General features: G+C 36.0%; 1 protein-coding gene across 4 annotated transcripts in view; it reads left to right on the forward strand.

Annotated features, from left to right (window-relative positions):
• Positions 1-17,362, forward strand: part of LOC148949805 (synaptogenesis protein syg-2-like) — a 302,236-nt gene that overhangs the window by 166,915 nt on the left and 117,959 nt on the right. For 3 of the 4 annotated variants that reach the window (XM_089093104.1, XM_089093107.1, XM_089093106.1), the window contains 2 exons: positions 2,006-2,144; positions 16,916-17,040. In XM_089093104.1, the coding sequence (XP_088949230.1) occupies positions 2,006-2,144; positions 16,916-17,040 (264 nt within the window). The remainder of the gene's footprint in view (positions 1-2,005; positions 2,145-16,915; positions 17,041-17,362) is intronic. The other variant, XM_089093105.1, reaches the window with a different exon arrangement.

A 17,362-nucleotide genomic window follows, 5' to 3' on the forward strand; every position in this document is an offset into this window, starting at 1 on the left:
TTATACTAAAAATTAAAGTCACATAATGCCGGCTGAATTGCCAAAACCGAAATGTATAATATACTAAAATATGAAACATATTTATTTGCGTTGACAAAAGGTCAGTTGGGATTTAGTAATTTTGTATTTTTATAAAGGCTATTAAGAACCGCATTTTGAATATACTATGCATAATCCTTTTGCAATTGAGGGATATTGAATTTTGATTGTCAGATTCTAGGGAGAACTTAAAAGTCTTAAACATGTTAACTATATATGGCGCTAGATCATACGATAAAAATCCTCTTTTTAAAAGAAATCCTATAGCTAGTTTATTTTCTGAGGTTCGAATTTGTTAGTGAGAAGAGGGAGAAAAGGTCAGGTAGAACCAAAAAATTGGTAAAATCCCAAATAAATGTCCTTCAATTCCCAATAAAGATAGGTAATAAAAAATTTCCAGTTTCAAATATTCACTAATTGCCCTAAAATACGATATTTTTGCACTTGCACATTGCAGGGATTTTTATCAGTTGGATCGTAAAATTGACTTTTTATCAATAGTCCCAAAGCTAGAATCAGGATTGTCAATCGAAGACACCTGTATAAACAGTTAAAACACTTTGAATACTTGTAACTGGGTTTTTGGCGACAAATTATCAGAATTATCATTTTATTTTGTTCCAGAATACGGACTACTGTTAAGTCATGTTTTTTTACCATTTCTTTTTACTATTCTTTTTTTAAGCATAAAAAAACTACCTTTTTCAAAGGTAGTTGCGCACCACGGTCACTAATTACCTTGCGCCGACTGGGTTTCTCACAAAGTCAGCTGAAGACGGTTTACGTCGCATATGTGCGCCATATCCTAGAATATGCGTGTCCTGTGTGGGGCCCTCAGGCTCATAATATTGGCCACCTAAGTGAAGATCTGGAGGCCATTCAAAAACGGGAAGTGAAAGTGATACTAGGCCTGAAATAGAACTCTTATGAGGCTGCCCTTACTACCTTACGACTGCCAACGTTGCGTGATAGGTGCTTTCAGTTGATGTGCAATTTTGGGCAGTCCCTTCTTTCGTCCCAGAAAAACCGTTCGTTGCTTTCCCCAACTGCACCTATCACCACCAACACCCGCCATAAAAACCAACTAGTGCCGCCAAAGTGTCAAACAACCCGTCACGGCAATTCATTCGTGCCTTTTTTTGTCAGTTATTTAAACTGCCAGTGCCCAGTTTTATGCAATGTAGTAAACAGCCCCATTTAGTCACGGCTTCAGCCACGGCTACGATAGTTGTTTATAAAATAAATGAGTCTATGAGTCTCTAGTCTCTAAGTCTCCAATATATATTTTGTAGCTAAAAATTCCCTAAGCCTATAACTGCATATCTTGATATAACCAGCTCAGTGTAGAGTCACATGCTTCATCCAACGTTGCTTAGGTAGCTAAGCCACTCTTAGATTGTAAAAAGGCCATGGTAACCGAGACAAAAACGAATTTTTGTTTGTTTCTGCTTTGCTGAAGCACTTGAGCGTAAAGTATATTCTCAAATAAATTCAGCAACTGACCTTGTCGAACTTTTCTCTCCCCTTAAATGACTCCCATTCTTCTTTGTGCTCCAATTCTTAAGAAACTAATCAATCCATGAAATACGAAAATAATATTTTCTTTTCTTTCTGCACAATATTAAAAAACTAGCTTTTCAATTGGCTGATTTATTTTGCGTTTTGTTTGTTAGAACGGGACGTCCCTTAGAACGTTCCTTAGAGCCTAAAAAAAAAACGGGGCTTAGCTTAACATTATTTGAGCTGTTCAAAGGTTGAGTTTAATATATGCCAGGTTCTGCAGGATTTTTATTTTTAATTTTCAATTTTACACGGTTTAAATTTCATGGGTTAAGGTTTCGATGGTTGAGCTCAATTTACAAAAGTGTTTAATCACTTAATGTATCTATTGCCTTAAATTACCGCTTGTTGTTCCAAGGAAGCTTGTTTATATGTTCAGAACTTAATTCTTTTTTTTCTTTTTAAGGAAGAAAATGGGCAAACAGTAAGTCGACTGAAATTTATTCCAAGTTGGGAAGACGATGGAAAAAATGTAGAATGTCGGGCATCGAACATGTCTATGGAAGATGAGACCCTTGAAGACATTTTGGAGCTAAGTGTATATTGTACGTTTACTAACTTGTTTAGATAATTTTATCAAGGGGTCACACTTGTGTATTTTAAAAGAGATAAGAGTCATGTATACCTGCGCTGATTCATGCGAACGCGTGAATTTTATGTGTAATGGTGGAAGAAATTCATAATTTTTTTTATACTGAATAATGCAAAATTAGCAGCTTACAAAATTTTACCCCCCTCCTACTATTTCTTTATATAAGAAGTGGACAATTCACTCGCATATTTTTTTAGGCTATTCTGTTTAGTACTCCCAAGTTAAAATCCCCTGAAATATCGAAACTCAGTTTCGATGAAGAACAACGCACCTGTGCTTCACAATTCAAAAATATATAATCAAACAGTTCTTGGTAACGAACTGTAAGTAAGGAGCGACCCGGCTCAATGGTAACCGAAACTCTAGAAAACGGTATTTTGATGCAAATAGATACATCAAAAGGATCAGATTTTAATGCTGATTTCAAATATATAAGCTTCATCAAGTTTAGTCCTACCCATCAAAAGTTAGGCGCCTGAGAAAATTTGGCTGATATTCGAAAAAAGGAGGAAAGACCCCCTAAAAGTTTTAGAAGCCTTATGAAAATCACACCATCATATTCAGCGTATCAGAGAACCCTAATGTAGAGGTTTTAAGCTACCATCTACAAAAATGTGGAATTTTGCATTTTTTGCCAGAAGAAAGATCACGGGTGCGTGTTTATTTGTTTTTTGTTTTTTTTCCCCCAGGGGTGATCGTATTGACCCAGTTGTCCTAGAATATCGGATGAGGACTAATTGAAAGAGATATTAAAATATTTTGTGCCCTTTTTAAGTGACCAAAAAAATGGAGGGCCACTAGGCCCCCTCCCACGCTCATTTTTTTCCCAAAGTCACCCGATCAAAATTTTAAGATAGCCATTTTGTTCAGCATGTACGAAAATATAATAAGCATGTCTTTTAGGATGACTTAATCCCCCGAAGTTCCCGGGGGAGGGCTGAAAGTTATGAACTTTACCCAATGTTAACATATAGTATTGGTTATTTGGAAGTATACAGACGTTTTCAGGGGAGATTTTTCCTGGTAGTGGGGGAGGGGGGATGGGTCGGGGGTTATGTGGGAGGATCTTTCCATGAAGGAAGTTTTCATGGGGAAAGGGACATTGATATGAAGGGGACGCCGGACTTCCCAGCATTATTTAAAAAAAGATCAGAAATTTAATATAAAAAACAAGTATTTCAACTGCAATAGCAGCAACATCGAAACTTTAAAACGAACAGAAAATATTACATATATGATTGGGTTCACCCCGTAGTCAATACCTTGCTCTTTAAGCCAAAGATTTTTTAGTACTTTCATAAGAGCTATTTATTCTAATTAACGGCCTTTTTGATTAAGCGGTCATTTTTAAAGAATTGGAACAAAATTCGAACTTTTGCTTAAAGAGCAAGGTATTTACTAGGGGGCGAACCCCCTAATAAACGTATTAAAAATATATGAATATAGAAGTCCGTTATGTAAGTTAATTCGTAAGTTAGGTATATTTATTACTAATAAAAACGTTCGTAAATAAAATTAAACAAGTTTCGAGAAAGCCATTTAACTAAATAAAAGTAAATTAATATGAAAATTTTGTTTTAATTATTCATATACGGTGAGCCAAGATCAAAACCTGTATTTATTCACAAACGTTCAAAAATTAAATAAAAAAACACGTTTTTTAAACTGAAAGTAAGGAGCGACATTAAAACTTAAAACGAACAGAAATTATTCCGTATATGAAAGGGACTGTCCCCTCCTCAACGCCTCGTTCTTTACGCTAAAGTTTGACTCTGTCTCACAACTTTATTTTTTAAAACAATAAAAAACTTTAGCGTAAAGAGCGAGGCTTTGAGGAGGGGACAGACCCTTTCATATACGGAATAATTTCTGTTCGTTTCAAGTTTTAATGTCGGTCCTTACTTTCAGTTAAAAAACCTTGTTTTTTTTATTTAATCCTATACAAAGACCATTTAAATGGGCGAGGAATATACGGAGTTCAGCTCTTGATTACCAAAAAAACTGCAAGTAAAGTTTAAAATGAGGTGCATAATAAGCTAAATTATATGAGTTAAAGTAAAGTATATTTCCTTACGTGACTCCCTGCACTTAGAGTTCCGACTGCTAAATAGCAATGTGATGTTCATCCTCCTCTATGCTAGGGGATGCTGGAAACTAATGTCTAACTGGAAAAATGTGTCCTAGCTTTTGAGAGCATGTGTCTTAGAAGGATCCTGAACATATCTTGGCAGAAAAGGTCACCAAAATAGAATTCCGTGGGCAAACCGTTCAGACATTAGTTATGACCTTCAGATGCATAGGAGATGGGCTTACCTTGGTCACATCTTTCGTAGGCCAGAGGATTGACTCCAAAAACATTATATGAGTAGCGCTCTGAGGGGAGGCTCAAAAGAGGTCGACCGGGACAACCCCACAACGGCAGTACGACCGGGACCTGAAAAGAGTGGAGCTGTCTTTTCAACCATAGTGGGAGGAAGGTTCTGGTTTAGATAGGTTGATATTTTTTTATTCAATAGATGTATCCTTGTTGTTTTTAATAGTTTTTTTTTATCATCCTCTTTTGAAATTAATTGTGACTTTCCTCAGGGGCCAGTTTGAGGTCCCCTATCATATCTGATCTATGTTGGCACAATATGATTTTTTTTTGCCTTAGTGTTCCCTTATATATATTTTGGATGACACTGTCATCACCGTTTCTAGTCAAACGGTACAGTATTTACTGATGAAAGTCAACGGGGCTTTGAAGTTACTTCATGTGTTAACCCGTTTCAGTCTTCCGTCAGTTAATGTCAAGGAAACGAATTTTATCGTGTATTGTAAAGTTGGAAATCTAGAAAATGTTGATACGAAGCAGAGTTGCCACGGGTAGTACCAAAGTACTACTTTTAGTACTTTTTGATCAAAGTAGTACTTCTTGAATACTTTCTGCAAAAGCAGTACTTTTTCAATACTTTTTGTTAAAAATAGTACCTTAGACCGAAATGGGCAATTTTACAAGCATATTAGAAATGATAACCAAGATAACAAACTAGATTTTTTTTTATTGTTAAATTTCAATAAAAACCGATCTTAATAAATCCAGCTTCTTAAAAAGACCCAAAAAATCATTTTAATTGCTCGCTTCCCGTTTAATTTTTAAGAGTGGCTTGGTCTCAGTCTCACTTCCTCCAGCCTTAAATTTGCATCGCTCCAACATGAAGATTTGAGAAATTCTGAGTGACAGAAGTGACAGAAACAAAAAATATTTCAATCATTGTTTTCAGTTCCTATACGAGACAGCAGTTATTTTACATAAAATGCCCTTTTTCCGTTTGTAATTTGAATAATAACTCCCAACCAAAAGAAAACAAGAAATAAAAGACGATTATTTCTTCAACCACACAATTCAACCCCAAGAATGTTAGCCTATAGCTGTTTTGATGGGTTTCACAGGTCCAGACGTACAAATAATTTTTAGGGGAGGAGGTCAAACAATAAAGAAAAAGTTAAACTCATTTTCAAAATGAACTAAAAAGTAGAGAATTTTTTTTTCTCAAGAATTTATGAATATAAATGAACATAAGGGGCACAAAAAGCATTGGATTTTACATAACATAAACACCAAATCTATCAAGGTTTCAAATGCATAAACGAAAAATCGATGAATTGAGGAAAACAAGTAAAAAAGATCAAATTATGCAGAAACGAATCGATTTTTGCCCAGGATTTTCACTTATGTTTATAGATTCTGAAAAAAAATATTTTCAAATTTTTAATTTTCAAGTTAAAAAAAAAAAATATCGAGGCTCATCCAAGATTAAAACCTATGTTAACACATCCTCAGGAAGTGCTCTTACCGTTGTGCTTTACTGATAAAAGTGGAAAGTAACTGAACATTCGGGAGTGGTTGAAAAATATAAATAGCGACAAAGACCACACTGCCTTTCGATCATAAGCAAATAAGTAGAACAACAGAGAAATTTTTATACAAGACAGTGGAAATGTCTTCACTGAGATAGTTTCACTGTCTTGTATAAAAATTTCCCTGTTGTTCTACTTATTTGTTTATGGTTGAAAAATAATTCACAAATTAAAAAAATTGTGGTACAAAGAAATAAATGGAAGATGGAACAGAAAGATCAGTGAGTTAATAAAAACGAACTGCAAATGATTAAATTAAAAAAATTAGGGGGGATAATAAAAAACCTATAATTCAATAAAGAAATGCCGAGAAATTCGAAGAAATATACGTTTTCAGGTGCTTGGGGCTCCAGCCCAACCTACGTGGTCCCTATGAATCAGTTTTTAAGTCCTACTCTAACAGATACAAGAGTGTTTATTTTCTCCATAAAAATGGGCACTAGTCTAGTTGTCTTTTTCTAATGCCAAATATTTAGTGATTGTCCTTTTCTGAAGAAAACACGCTAAACACACAAAAGCAGTACCATTCAGTTCTTTATTTTATACTATTTCCAAATATCATGGCCTCTTTTCTGAAAATACACCCACCCCCCTGATGGTCCGGGATATAGCCCTAGGAATATATTAAGAAAATCAACCAATCAAATTCTCACTTTACAATATGAAAGAACATGTAAGAATACTACAAGAAAGAATGTCATCACAAGATTCAACACAACGCTGAAATATTTTTATTCGGTTATTTATGGGACCTCAGAATAGGAGGGGGGTATAATGTAGGAAAAGTGACCTTGACACTTGAAAAAAGTCTAGCATGAAATTGAAAAGTCTGGCTCAGCGAGCCCAGTTTTAATGTTTTCTTTAAATTAGCCCCTGAAACATCCTTGTCAGGAAGCAAATAATCTCTAAGAGCAATACTATACAGCGAATATTCAAAAAATTTTGAAATTTAGAATCTAGAAGTTTCTTTATCTCTTTTATTTTTCTTACTTCCTCTCTTAGATACCTCTTTTAGAGAAGCAAATACCCATAAAAACTAAACTTGAGGTCCAAAGTGTCCCTACTTGTCCCCCTTAGTTACGCCACTGGTTTGATATATGGAAAACCGGTTAGAGTCGCTGCTCTTATACAGATTCTTTATCTAGCTAATGACTCTGGAGACGAAGCCAATAAATCTGAAGCTAGTGCCAGTGACTGTGAAGAAACTGCAAATGACATTGAAGGTGAAGAGAATGAACTATTAAATGTGAGAAAACGAAGAATCAGCAGAAATAAACCACCAAAGCCAGTGAAAATACAGAAATTCAGTGCAAAATGGATGGAAGATAAAGACTTGCAGGTCTGGCTGCAAAGATATCCAAGGGATAGGACAAAATCTTGGTGTAGGATTTGCGAAAAGATCATTACTGGTGGCCTATCCCATTTACGTAGACATACACACAGGGAAAGTCACATATCCAAAGTTGCTAGTATGAAGAACCAAGTGCGTATTGCTGATGACCAAACCAATGAGTTTACTTTATCGGGAGCAGCAAAGGAAAGAGAACTAATTAGCCAACAGGTGACAGCTTTAGAGTTGGCAATGTCAACCTGGGTAGCATCAAAATCCAAGGAGATGAGTATTATGGACAGCTTGCCCGCATTGCTTAAAAAATTTATCCCTGATTCATCAGTAGTAAAGCTTCTTGCATATGGAAGAACTAAAAGCACTGGAATAATCAAAAACGTAATTGCCCCTTACGCCATCAGCCAGCTGATCTCAAGATTGGAAAAATCGCTCTTTTCGCTGATGGTTGATGAAATCACTGATAAGTGTGGGACAAAATACTTAGTCATCATCGTTCGCTACTATGACACCACTACATGCGGAATCAAGGAAGACTTTTTGGCCATTCCAGAATTTGGGGTTAAAACAGCAATGGGCCTTAAAAAACTGATCTATAAGACTTTAAGTGAGAAGAAGATGACAATAAAAAACTACATAGGATTTGCATCTGATAATGCAAATGTGATGCTTGGGAAGAACAACGGCCTTGCAGCCCTCATAAAGAAAGATATTCCCTGGCTGGCAATTTTCGGATGCATCTGTCACAGTTTTGCACTATGCTCTGCTTGTGCTTGTGAGCTGTTACCTACAGATATCGTCATATTCAGAAATGATATATACACGTACGCATCGAATTGTGCCAAACGATTCCGTGAGCATAAGGAATTCCAAAAGTTCTGTGAAGTAGCCGAGCATGCACTCCTGTACCCATCTGCAACTCGCTGGTTAGCGTTTGAGGCCGTCTCTCCGAGGCTGGTGGAACAGTGGACTGCTCTGACGTTGTTTTTCGCCTTACCTGCGAATAATGGTCGGGGTCAAACGGCAGTGAAGCTTTATACAGCTTTGATCGATCCCGAAGTCAAGCTTTATTATCTTTTTCTGAATTACGTTCTTCCTATTGTAAACGGCCTGAATCTTGAATTCCAGAGCACAGAAGTGAAAGTTCACAAACTTTTAAAAAGCGTGGGTAATACTCTCTCCGAACTGGCAAGGAATTATATCAAAGACGAGCTTTTGGCCATTCGTTCAGTCTTCGAAATAGATTTTTCAAACACAAGAAACTTCACAGCTATGGAGACAGATATGCATTTTGGAGCCGAATTTGAGCTCTTTGCAATTCATCAGAATGAAAGTCGGAAATTTCAAGACAGACAGCTAGCTGCGACAAAGAAAAATGGCCTTGCGTTTTATATCAAGCTGTGCTCTGAAATAAAGCGAAGAGTAAACAGTGAAGACCTTGCTTCGCATGCTAGACTGGTTATCTCCAGAAACTGCTTTATCCGGATCAGTTCCTTCTATAATCCCTCTTTTCCGCATATTGAAGGACTGTTTCAATGGTTCGCTGGAAATTGAAGCCCTAAACAGAGAATGGAGGCGACTACCATTCTTGAAGAAAGAGCTAGGGGAAGGGAAAGTGTCAGTTTTGGAATTCAGTGTCTGCCCTAAAGGATGGTCCTGGGGACTCTGCTTTTGTTCACCTACCTATATTCATAATGGGTATTATGTCGTTGCCTCATAGCAGCGCTTCGGCCGAACGTCAGTTTTCGCTGTTAAAGCTAGTTCAGACCTCTTCCGGAACAAACTACTGCCAGAAACAATATCCGATATTATGCATGTCAGAAGCGTAGTACCGAATCCAGAGACTTCGGATATTTCAACAGAGCTAGTCAGGAATGCGAGGAAGTAGAAGCGTGAGCTTAAATAATAGTTTATTACTATAAAAGTCTGTAAATAAAATTCTCTTACTGAACTTTTAGGGTGAAGCCTTTAGCGCGTTGCCCCCGTTTAGTCCTATTTAGGCAAAATGGGACAGAAAAGGGTAGTGTGGACTGCTTTTCCTGAAAAAGTGCCAAAAAAGAGACAATAAGTGATAAATAAAAGTAGCTTTTAAATGTAGTAGCTCTTAAACAGAAAAAAGATCAATTGTCTAACTGATGCTTAATTTTTTTTTTCAGGTTTTGACTCAGAAAAAAACAGGCTTGATACGGATAACTGATAAACTTGTACAGATTTGTTTCGAAAAACTACATATCTTGACTACTTTTCCTGCTTCTTGTTATCTGTCCTATTTTCACAGAAAACGGATAGTCTGGACGTCTTATTACCCTACTAGGCAATTACAGACCGTTCATAGTGAACATCCAGAGATAACTTTGATGATTTTGATTGTAGTTGCTTCGCATATCAGTGGCCCTTTTTTGCCATATCGAAAGTCAGTGTTCGACTAGCTATACAGAAATAACAAATAAAAATTACTCTGGTTTATATGATAAGCCAAAGAGAAACTACGGGGCTAAAATGCCGTGTGTTTCGCGTCGCGCAACACGCGAAATTTTTAGGCAGGGAGTTAGTACTTTTCTGTCGTGGTAGTACTTTTGAGCTATCCTGGCTAGTACCAGTAGTTTTGTTGAAGTGGCAACCCTGATACGAAGTTATTTTGAAATAGTAAAGCTCTGTCGTGGATGAATGAGGTACATTACCTAGGATTCTTCCTTGATAGCATTTTACCTTGAAAGCATCAGGGTGATCTAGCTGCAACCTAAGCTGGAAGAATTCTGGGTGTTTGCACTGATATTGAAGCGTGTTTTACCTCTATCTGATTTTCTAACATTATATAATGGAATAGCGTTCCCTTACATATCTTATGGTTGTTTTTTTTTGTGGTCGAATAATATCTTTTGCACATCTTAGAAGAGTTTAAATTATACAAAACAAAGCAGCTCGACTGTTGGGAAATTATGTAGATGCAGAAAATGGTATATTATCTTGCTTCGAGCGCTTAAGAGTGCTTAGCCCAGACCTTTAGTCAGTTCCTTCGTGTCGGGGGTTCCCTGCCCATAACTTTGTAGACGAGTATCGAGACACCTGGTGTATCGGGTATCGAGTATCGAGACACCTGGAGTGCCAGCTTCACTATCTGTTATTTTATATATATTGGGAGGGGGCTCCGCACATTGACTTTTTAAAATTGATCAAGAGATATTTTTGAATGATGATTAACATTATAATTAGATTATCTTTGAAATAAAATTTTATTTATTTCTACTTTTTTTTATTGACAATCCTTTACAATCCTTTGAGTCAAAGGATTGTAGCCGTTTTATTAGGCGCTTAGTTGCCTTGCCTTGGCAGTCGTTTTTGAATGATCTTTGGTTTATGGCAGTTTGTAAATAAATTAGTAAAATTCAAAATTCAATTCAGGCAATGCTTTAGCTTAAACCTTTAACTTTATTCTTAATTAAATATTTCAATTTTTTTTAAATAAAATAAACATGTTTCTAATTTTACATTCTATAAGCAAGTGCGCATATTAGATTAGATTAATTTATTACAAAATGACCTAGTTAAAATGATCAATAGGGAACCGCCAATGGGAAGACATAAATGCACTGGCACTGGGCGGTTACCACAAACTATTTCAACATACTTAAAAAAATAACTTTTAAATATCTAAGTAAATTTTAAACTCCATTTTCACACATAGCCTACTGATGAAGAATCACATAAAAACACACAAACACACACACACAAAAAAAGAAAAAAAAGGAAAAAAGAAGATTATAACAAAAATAAATAAATTATAATAAATATCTTCAATCTCTGAATCATGGTTTCTAACCCCCCTAACAAAAAACTCTTTACTTTTTTTTTAAACAGATACTGGTTTTCCACCGCTTTAACACTATCTGGGAGGGAATTCCATACCCCCTGGCCCAGATGTTTCATTTGAAATCCAGTTCGACTTCCACTAATATACTCTGTTACCAGATTATTAGCTTTCTTTATATAATAATCATGCAAATCATTATTTTGTCGAAAAAAAATCTAAAGAAACCGATGAACACACTTCATGAAAACACTGGTAAGTAAAAACCGCAGCCTGGTAGTCACAAATTGTCCCACATTCATCACCTTTAATTTCCTAAAACAAGCTACTGTATTATTAGTTTCTTTAACGTACCCCCTCCCCTATCAAACAGACTGCCTTATTCTGTAATACCTGTACACGTCCAAAATTACCAAAAAAAATTGCTACCCCATAAGACACAGCTGTACGATATATAGGGGCTAATAATCGCATGATAAAGAAGCAACATCACCCAACCTTGTGCGAAGTGCTTCAGTTGACGTATAATTCCAAGGCCCCTTACAACTTTTGATGCCACAAGATTACTGTGACGTTTCCGTGGTATATGGTAGTCTAGGTAAAAACCTAGATACCTCATTAAATTAACCTCTTCTAGAGAATTACCAGAAAATAATACCAGAAAATACCGAGATCTATGGGCTTACCAATTCGACTAAAAACCATGAAGCTTGTGATTTTTTTCCTTAGCCGCCAACATACTTAAAGACACAAGCACACTTAAGTCATTTAATATCATATTTACATTGTTAATTAACTCATCCACAGAAACACGACGAAAAGAAATAATAGTGTCATCTGCGAAAGATGTAAGACACGAATCACGAAAGTAAAATCTCATAGTATCTACATAAACCAGATATAAAAACGGACCCAGCACAGAACCCTGCGGAACACCACAATTCACAAGATCAGTTACACTATCAGATCAGTTCACAAGATCAGTTACATTATCAGTTACATCCTTTATTGACCTCCCCTTTAAAAAAGAATCAAACCAATTCAGACAAGCTCCTTTAACCCCTAAAAGCTTTAGTCTATCTAATAAAATACTAAAATCAACCGTATCAAATACTTTTTAAGATCTATAAAAACAGCGAGAGGCATTTTACAACTATTCAGACACTGATTCAGAAAACCACATAGGTGTTGCACTGCTTGTTTAGTTAAGTGACTTTTGCGAAATCCAAACTGAGTATCACTAAGGATACCATGATGTGTCAAATACTGGTAGAGTCGTCGATGCACAACTTTTTCCCAATATCAGATCTTGAGCCACCTTTGTGAAGGGGAATAACCATGGCTGTCTTGAGACCTTCAGGAAAGATTCCGGTTTTTAGCGAAAACTTTATTATATGAACCATACAAGGCAGAAGGTAAACCAAAACTGACTTGAAAACTCGGAGGTTCATCCCATCGGAGGATCAACCTCGGAGGATCATTGAATTGGAGCTCATGCTTCTAACAATTTTAAGTAGTTCATCCCTGGTACATCTCTCAAATTCAAAGGATAATCTGTCCCCTGTATCGTCTTGAAACTCACATTCACGCAATGATTCAGGACTCTAGTTATTTTCCTGTTGCATTGTTTGACCAGTTCTAGAGAAATAAACTGCAAAACTCTTGCGCCACTTGAAGAGGGTCATGGAGTGTAGTTCCATCTGCCTCTATTGAGAGAGGCTCGCCACTGCTCTTCTTTGATATCATCTCCCCGATGATCTTTCAAGTTTCTTTCGAGTTACCTTTGGTCTCAGTAAATTTCTTTTCAAAATAATCCCTCTTTGCTCTTCTTCTAAGAGAGTTTACCTTGTTACGGGCAATCCTGAATTCTTCAAAATCTTCACCTTTTTCTGTCCTAAGCTACTATTCATAAAGATGATTCCTGTTATCTATTTTATGAACAATTTAAATTCTTATCAGTGTTTACGGGGTACATCCTACCTATCTTTAACGATTTTTAGAGGACATTTTTGTTCGTAAATAGGTTATATAATCGAGCAGAATGTGTCGTACGCATCGTTTACATCACCCGCTATTTCAAGAACAGGAACCTAGCTAAGTGTACTCAGTTCCTTTGCAAATTTATCTAAATTAGCCTTTTTCAATTGCCTCACTTTCCTTTTCTTTTCTTTGCTACTAGTTTTTGGCACACAAGTAATCCTCGCGATAACTGGAAGATGGTCAGATCAGGGATAAATACACAAATCAGTATAACTTGTAATTAGCAACTTAGACCTGACAAATAAGTTATCTATCAAAGCAGCTGAATGACTAGAAATCCTTGCATGTACGCATACTAAAGGGTAAAGATCATTAGCAACCATGTAATTAAAAAAAAATCTACATTATTACCATTCAAATCTAGCAAGTTAAAACTAAAATCATCCACGAAGATACAATTTAAACCACTATGGGACTTTAACAAGACATTAACAGATCAAAACCTTCAATAAATTCGTCCAAGCGAGTGCTATGTGGCTTATACACCAGAAAAATAATTATTTTATTCTTTTCAGTTTCTAATTCAACACAAAAACTCTCGACGTTTCCTTCAATCCAAACTATCAAAGCATCTCTTACAGAAAGATTCCAATTCATTTTTACCAAAAATCCTAAGTTGCCACGATTCAGGGACTTTCGCTACCTTCAACGAATAATCTGGAAATGCAAATAACGAAAGAGACTGGTCTGAACTAACAAATGTTTCACAAACAGCAATTAAATAAATATTCTGTGTAGAATCTTCAATAAATTGCAGAACATCGAGATACCCGGTTGTCAAGTATAGAGATAGGACTTTTATACCTTTCAATTTTGTTTGTTTCAAATAAAATCAATCCCTTCAATTGTATAAATAGTTGGTTTTTAACTATTAGAAGGAAAGGTTCTGCTCTTGTGTTTAGCAATTGAATTGATTTTTGTATTTTAAATATGATGTTTGGGCTACTTCTCTTATCTATAGTTGGATAAGACCGAAATTCTTATAAAAAGGTTTTGTCGATGGCTCATCGACTCTTGAGCTTGTGTTTTGGCTCTTTACCTTTGCTAGAGCTTTATTTCAAATGGGGTTGTCAACCTATTCTCATATTCACAATCAACATTTTTTCATCAGGCAGATATGATACTTATAAGCACTAAAAAACACTAGGCTAGACACCGGATCCTGACACCACTTACGTTAGGTTTTTGATCTCCATTACCACCCGTTAGAGTTTTATACTGGATTTTATAGCTGCAGAATTCAGAAAAAGTTTTTCATGGTCATTCTTCGTTTTCTCCTTCTGTCATGTTTTTGTCAGTTTGGTCTCACAAATTTTTATTACAAGCTTGCCTCTTCTTTTAATCACTAGCTGTAAATAGCCTCTTCTTTCCCCGTTGTCTTTCATTTTCTCATTTTTCAAGCTTAGATAGTGTGGTGCCAAAAATTATGTAAATATGTATTCCTATTGCTGCAATTTAGCTCATTGCATTTTGTAGTGGTTTATTTCTAAGTAAGGTCCATATTGCATTTATCAGGCCCAAAACTGATGCTCGATCACAGATATGAATCAGATTTATTTAAGGACAATAGAAAATCTTTTGTTCAGGAAATGATTGATTGATACCACCCTCTGGAGTAAAAATGAAATATCCGCATTCTCTAGGTCTTTCTTGAAAAGTGGCAGTCTGGAGGGTCAAATGAAGTTTCGTGAAAATCCTCGGCGGTTCTTACGACCATTTTTATAGTTTCTAATTTGGCTTCAGTGCTATTTCGTTTCAAAGTGAGACCAGGACTGACTCTCATATGCCCAAATGAAATTTTTCTGTGAGACAGATATAGTACTACTATTACTCATAATACCAATAATATCGAACTGCAGCACCAAGGCACCTGAGGCCAACACAGCTGCGCCCGCCTCTCCCCCAACCCAATCTAATCATTGGTTCACTCTTTACCCGCTCGTATGAAGTTTCAATTTCCTTTAAATCGTTCTTTATGACCTCTTGTCACCCCATTTGGGGACAATGTGATTTTCTTTTCGCCCCAGACTAATGGCCGAAAAGAACAAACTTTGGCATTCTGTCATATCTCATTTAAGGCATAGCATTTTTTTGTGAACACTGCTATCCTAGAAGTTTGAAACTGAGAGCTATATGCCACTACTGAGGGTTGAATACGTGCAGAATTTAGAATTTCCATTTTCTTAGGCTTTTCTAAATTAGAGACCTTCGGTAGAGACAGATGAGGTTTCTTCAAAATTTTCATCGATATTTATGATTATTCTCGTACTTATAAACTTACTTATGAATACCGGCAAAATAGTAGATTGGATGATGAATCCTTGATGCCTTCATTGAGAGTCAACATAAAACACTATACCTACAGAATTTAAATTTCCCTTTCCTTAGTTATTTTTTTAATAATGACAATGGAGTGAATCGGGTGAACCATCTTTAAATTCATCACCGATCCTTTCGATTGCTTTAGTATTGTGTAGTTTGGCAAATTGCTTTCGTTTGCGGTTTATTTCAAAGTGGCTATTATATAACGACTATTATAAACGGATTCAAAATTTTGTTGTAAGGTAGACATAAGTAGTGGTAGGTCTCTACGTCCTGGGTATTCACCCTTATTTCGCAGACATGATACTTACTTGTGAACAGTGGCAAATCTGTACGTGAGAACTTGAGTTCCTGATGTCATCATTGACATTCGACATAGGAATTGATAAATCCAGAATTCAAACATTCCCTTTCTCTAGCCTTTTCTTCAATAGTTTTAGTCAGGAGAGTTGAATATAGATTTTTCAATGAATAACGATGGTGAGCCTTATAACTATAGTTTGACACATTTTGTTGGTAGTGTTCTATGGTCTATTTCAAAATAGACCATAGTTCCAACTGACCGAAAGTTCCAACCGACTCTTTTGTGAATCCGGAACAATGCTTATGGACACAGGCAAATTTGCTGGATAGATTGTTTGGCCACTGACGCTTCCATTGTGAATGGACACAAAATATCTGTGACTTCTGAATTGAATTTCCCTTCCCTTAGTCCTTTCTTTGATTGTAGTAACTGCCTCTTCCCCTTTCTGTTTGCAATAGCATTTCCCAATGGAAACCGACTCCTAAGAAACTCCTTAAGCATTCTAGAAACAAGAGTTACTGACGAAACTGATCCTGATAGGAGTTTTAGTGAAAATCACCATAGATGCTTAGGTAAAGTGCCTTTACTATTTTTAATTATTGTATTTCTTGCATCAGACCATAAAATAGGTAGGAGTCGTGGCCCCTTTGCTGCATTTAAAGAAAATCAGAAAATACATCATATAAACATTTAATTAAAAGTTCTCCAGTTATATAAAAGGTTCATTTGGAAGTAGAAAGTTATTCAAGAGTTCCTGTTTGTGATAAAAAGCTCTACTAACCATAGGAAGCTGAATCAAGTTGATATTTTAAAAACTTTTAGATACGCAAAACCCGTGGTAACCCTGCATGCAGGTCTGTCCAAACGTGTCATTCTTGTTTTATTGCATGTTTTTGCAAATTGGCTTGACTTAAATTATCAGACATACATGGATTTTAGCCTAGCTATCAAATTAGTGACTAAAAATTGTTTCATTAAAAAATAATAGATATTCATTTTTTATAGATCCTCCCATTTTGAATATAGTGATTCAACAAGCTGGCTTTAAGCTGGTAGAAGGCAGTGAAGTAAGAATTGAATGTCAAGCTCAAGCGAATCCACCACTGACTAGTGTTAGATGGCTTAAAGATGTAAGATCCTTGTAACTTTTTTGAAGCATTTTTTTTTCCAGTTTCTTATAGTAACAAATTACATACGGTCCTTCAACAAAACTATAAATTAAGTGTAACATCATATTTGGTTAAGTTTGTTTTTTCTCTAGACTTTCTTAAATTTTTTATTTGGGTAAGTAAAAACTGAGGAGATTCCAGTTCTCTGTCACCGAGTAAACATTTCGGATTGCCATTTTTCCACCATTCAAAGTGTACTCCATGCCTGACATAGGAGCATCTCTATCAGTCCAAACTACACATGAAACTTTCACGAAATATAGCACACTGCACCTATTGTATG

This window comes from Artemia sp. Qi Xiang Cuo, chromosome 8 (assembly GCF_049724085.1).
Source record: "Artemia sp. Qi Xiang Cuo chromosome 8, ASM4972408v1, whole genome shotgun sequence".
Lineage (NCBI taxonomy): Eukaryota > Metazoa > Arthropoda > Branchiopoda > Anostraca > Artemiidae > Artemia > Artemia sp. Qi Xiang Cuo.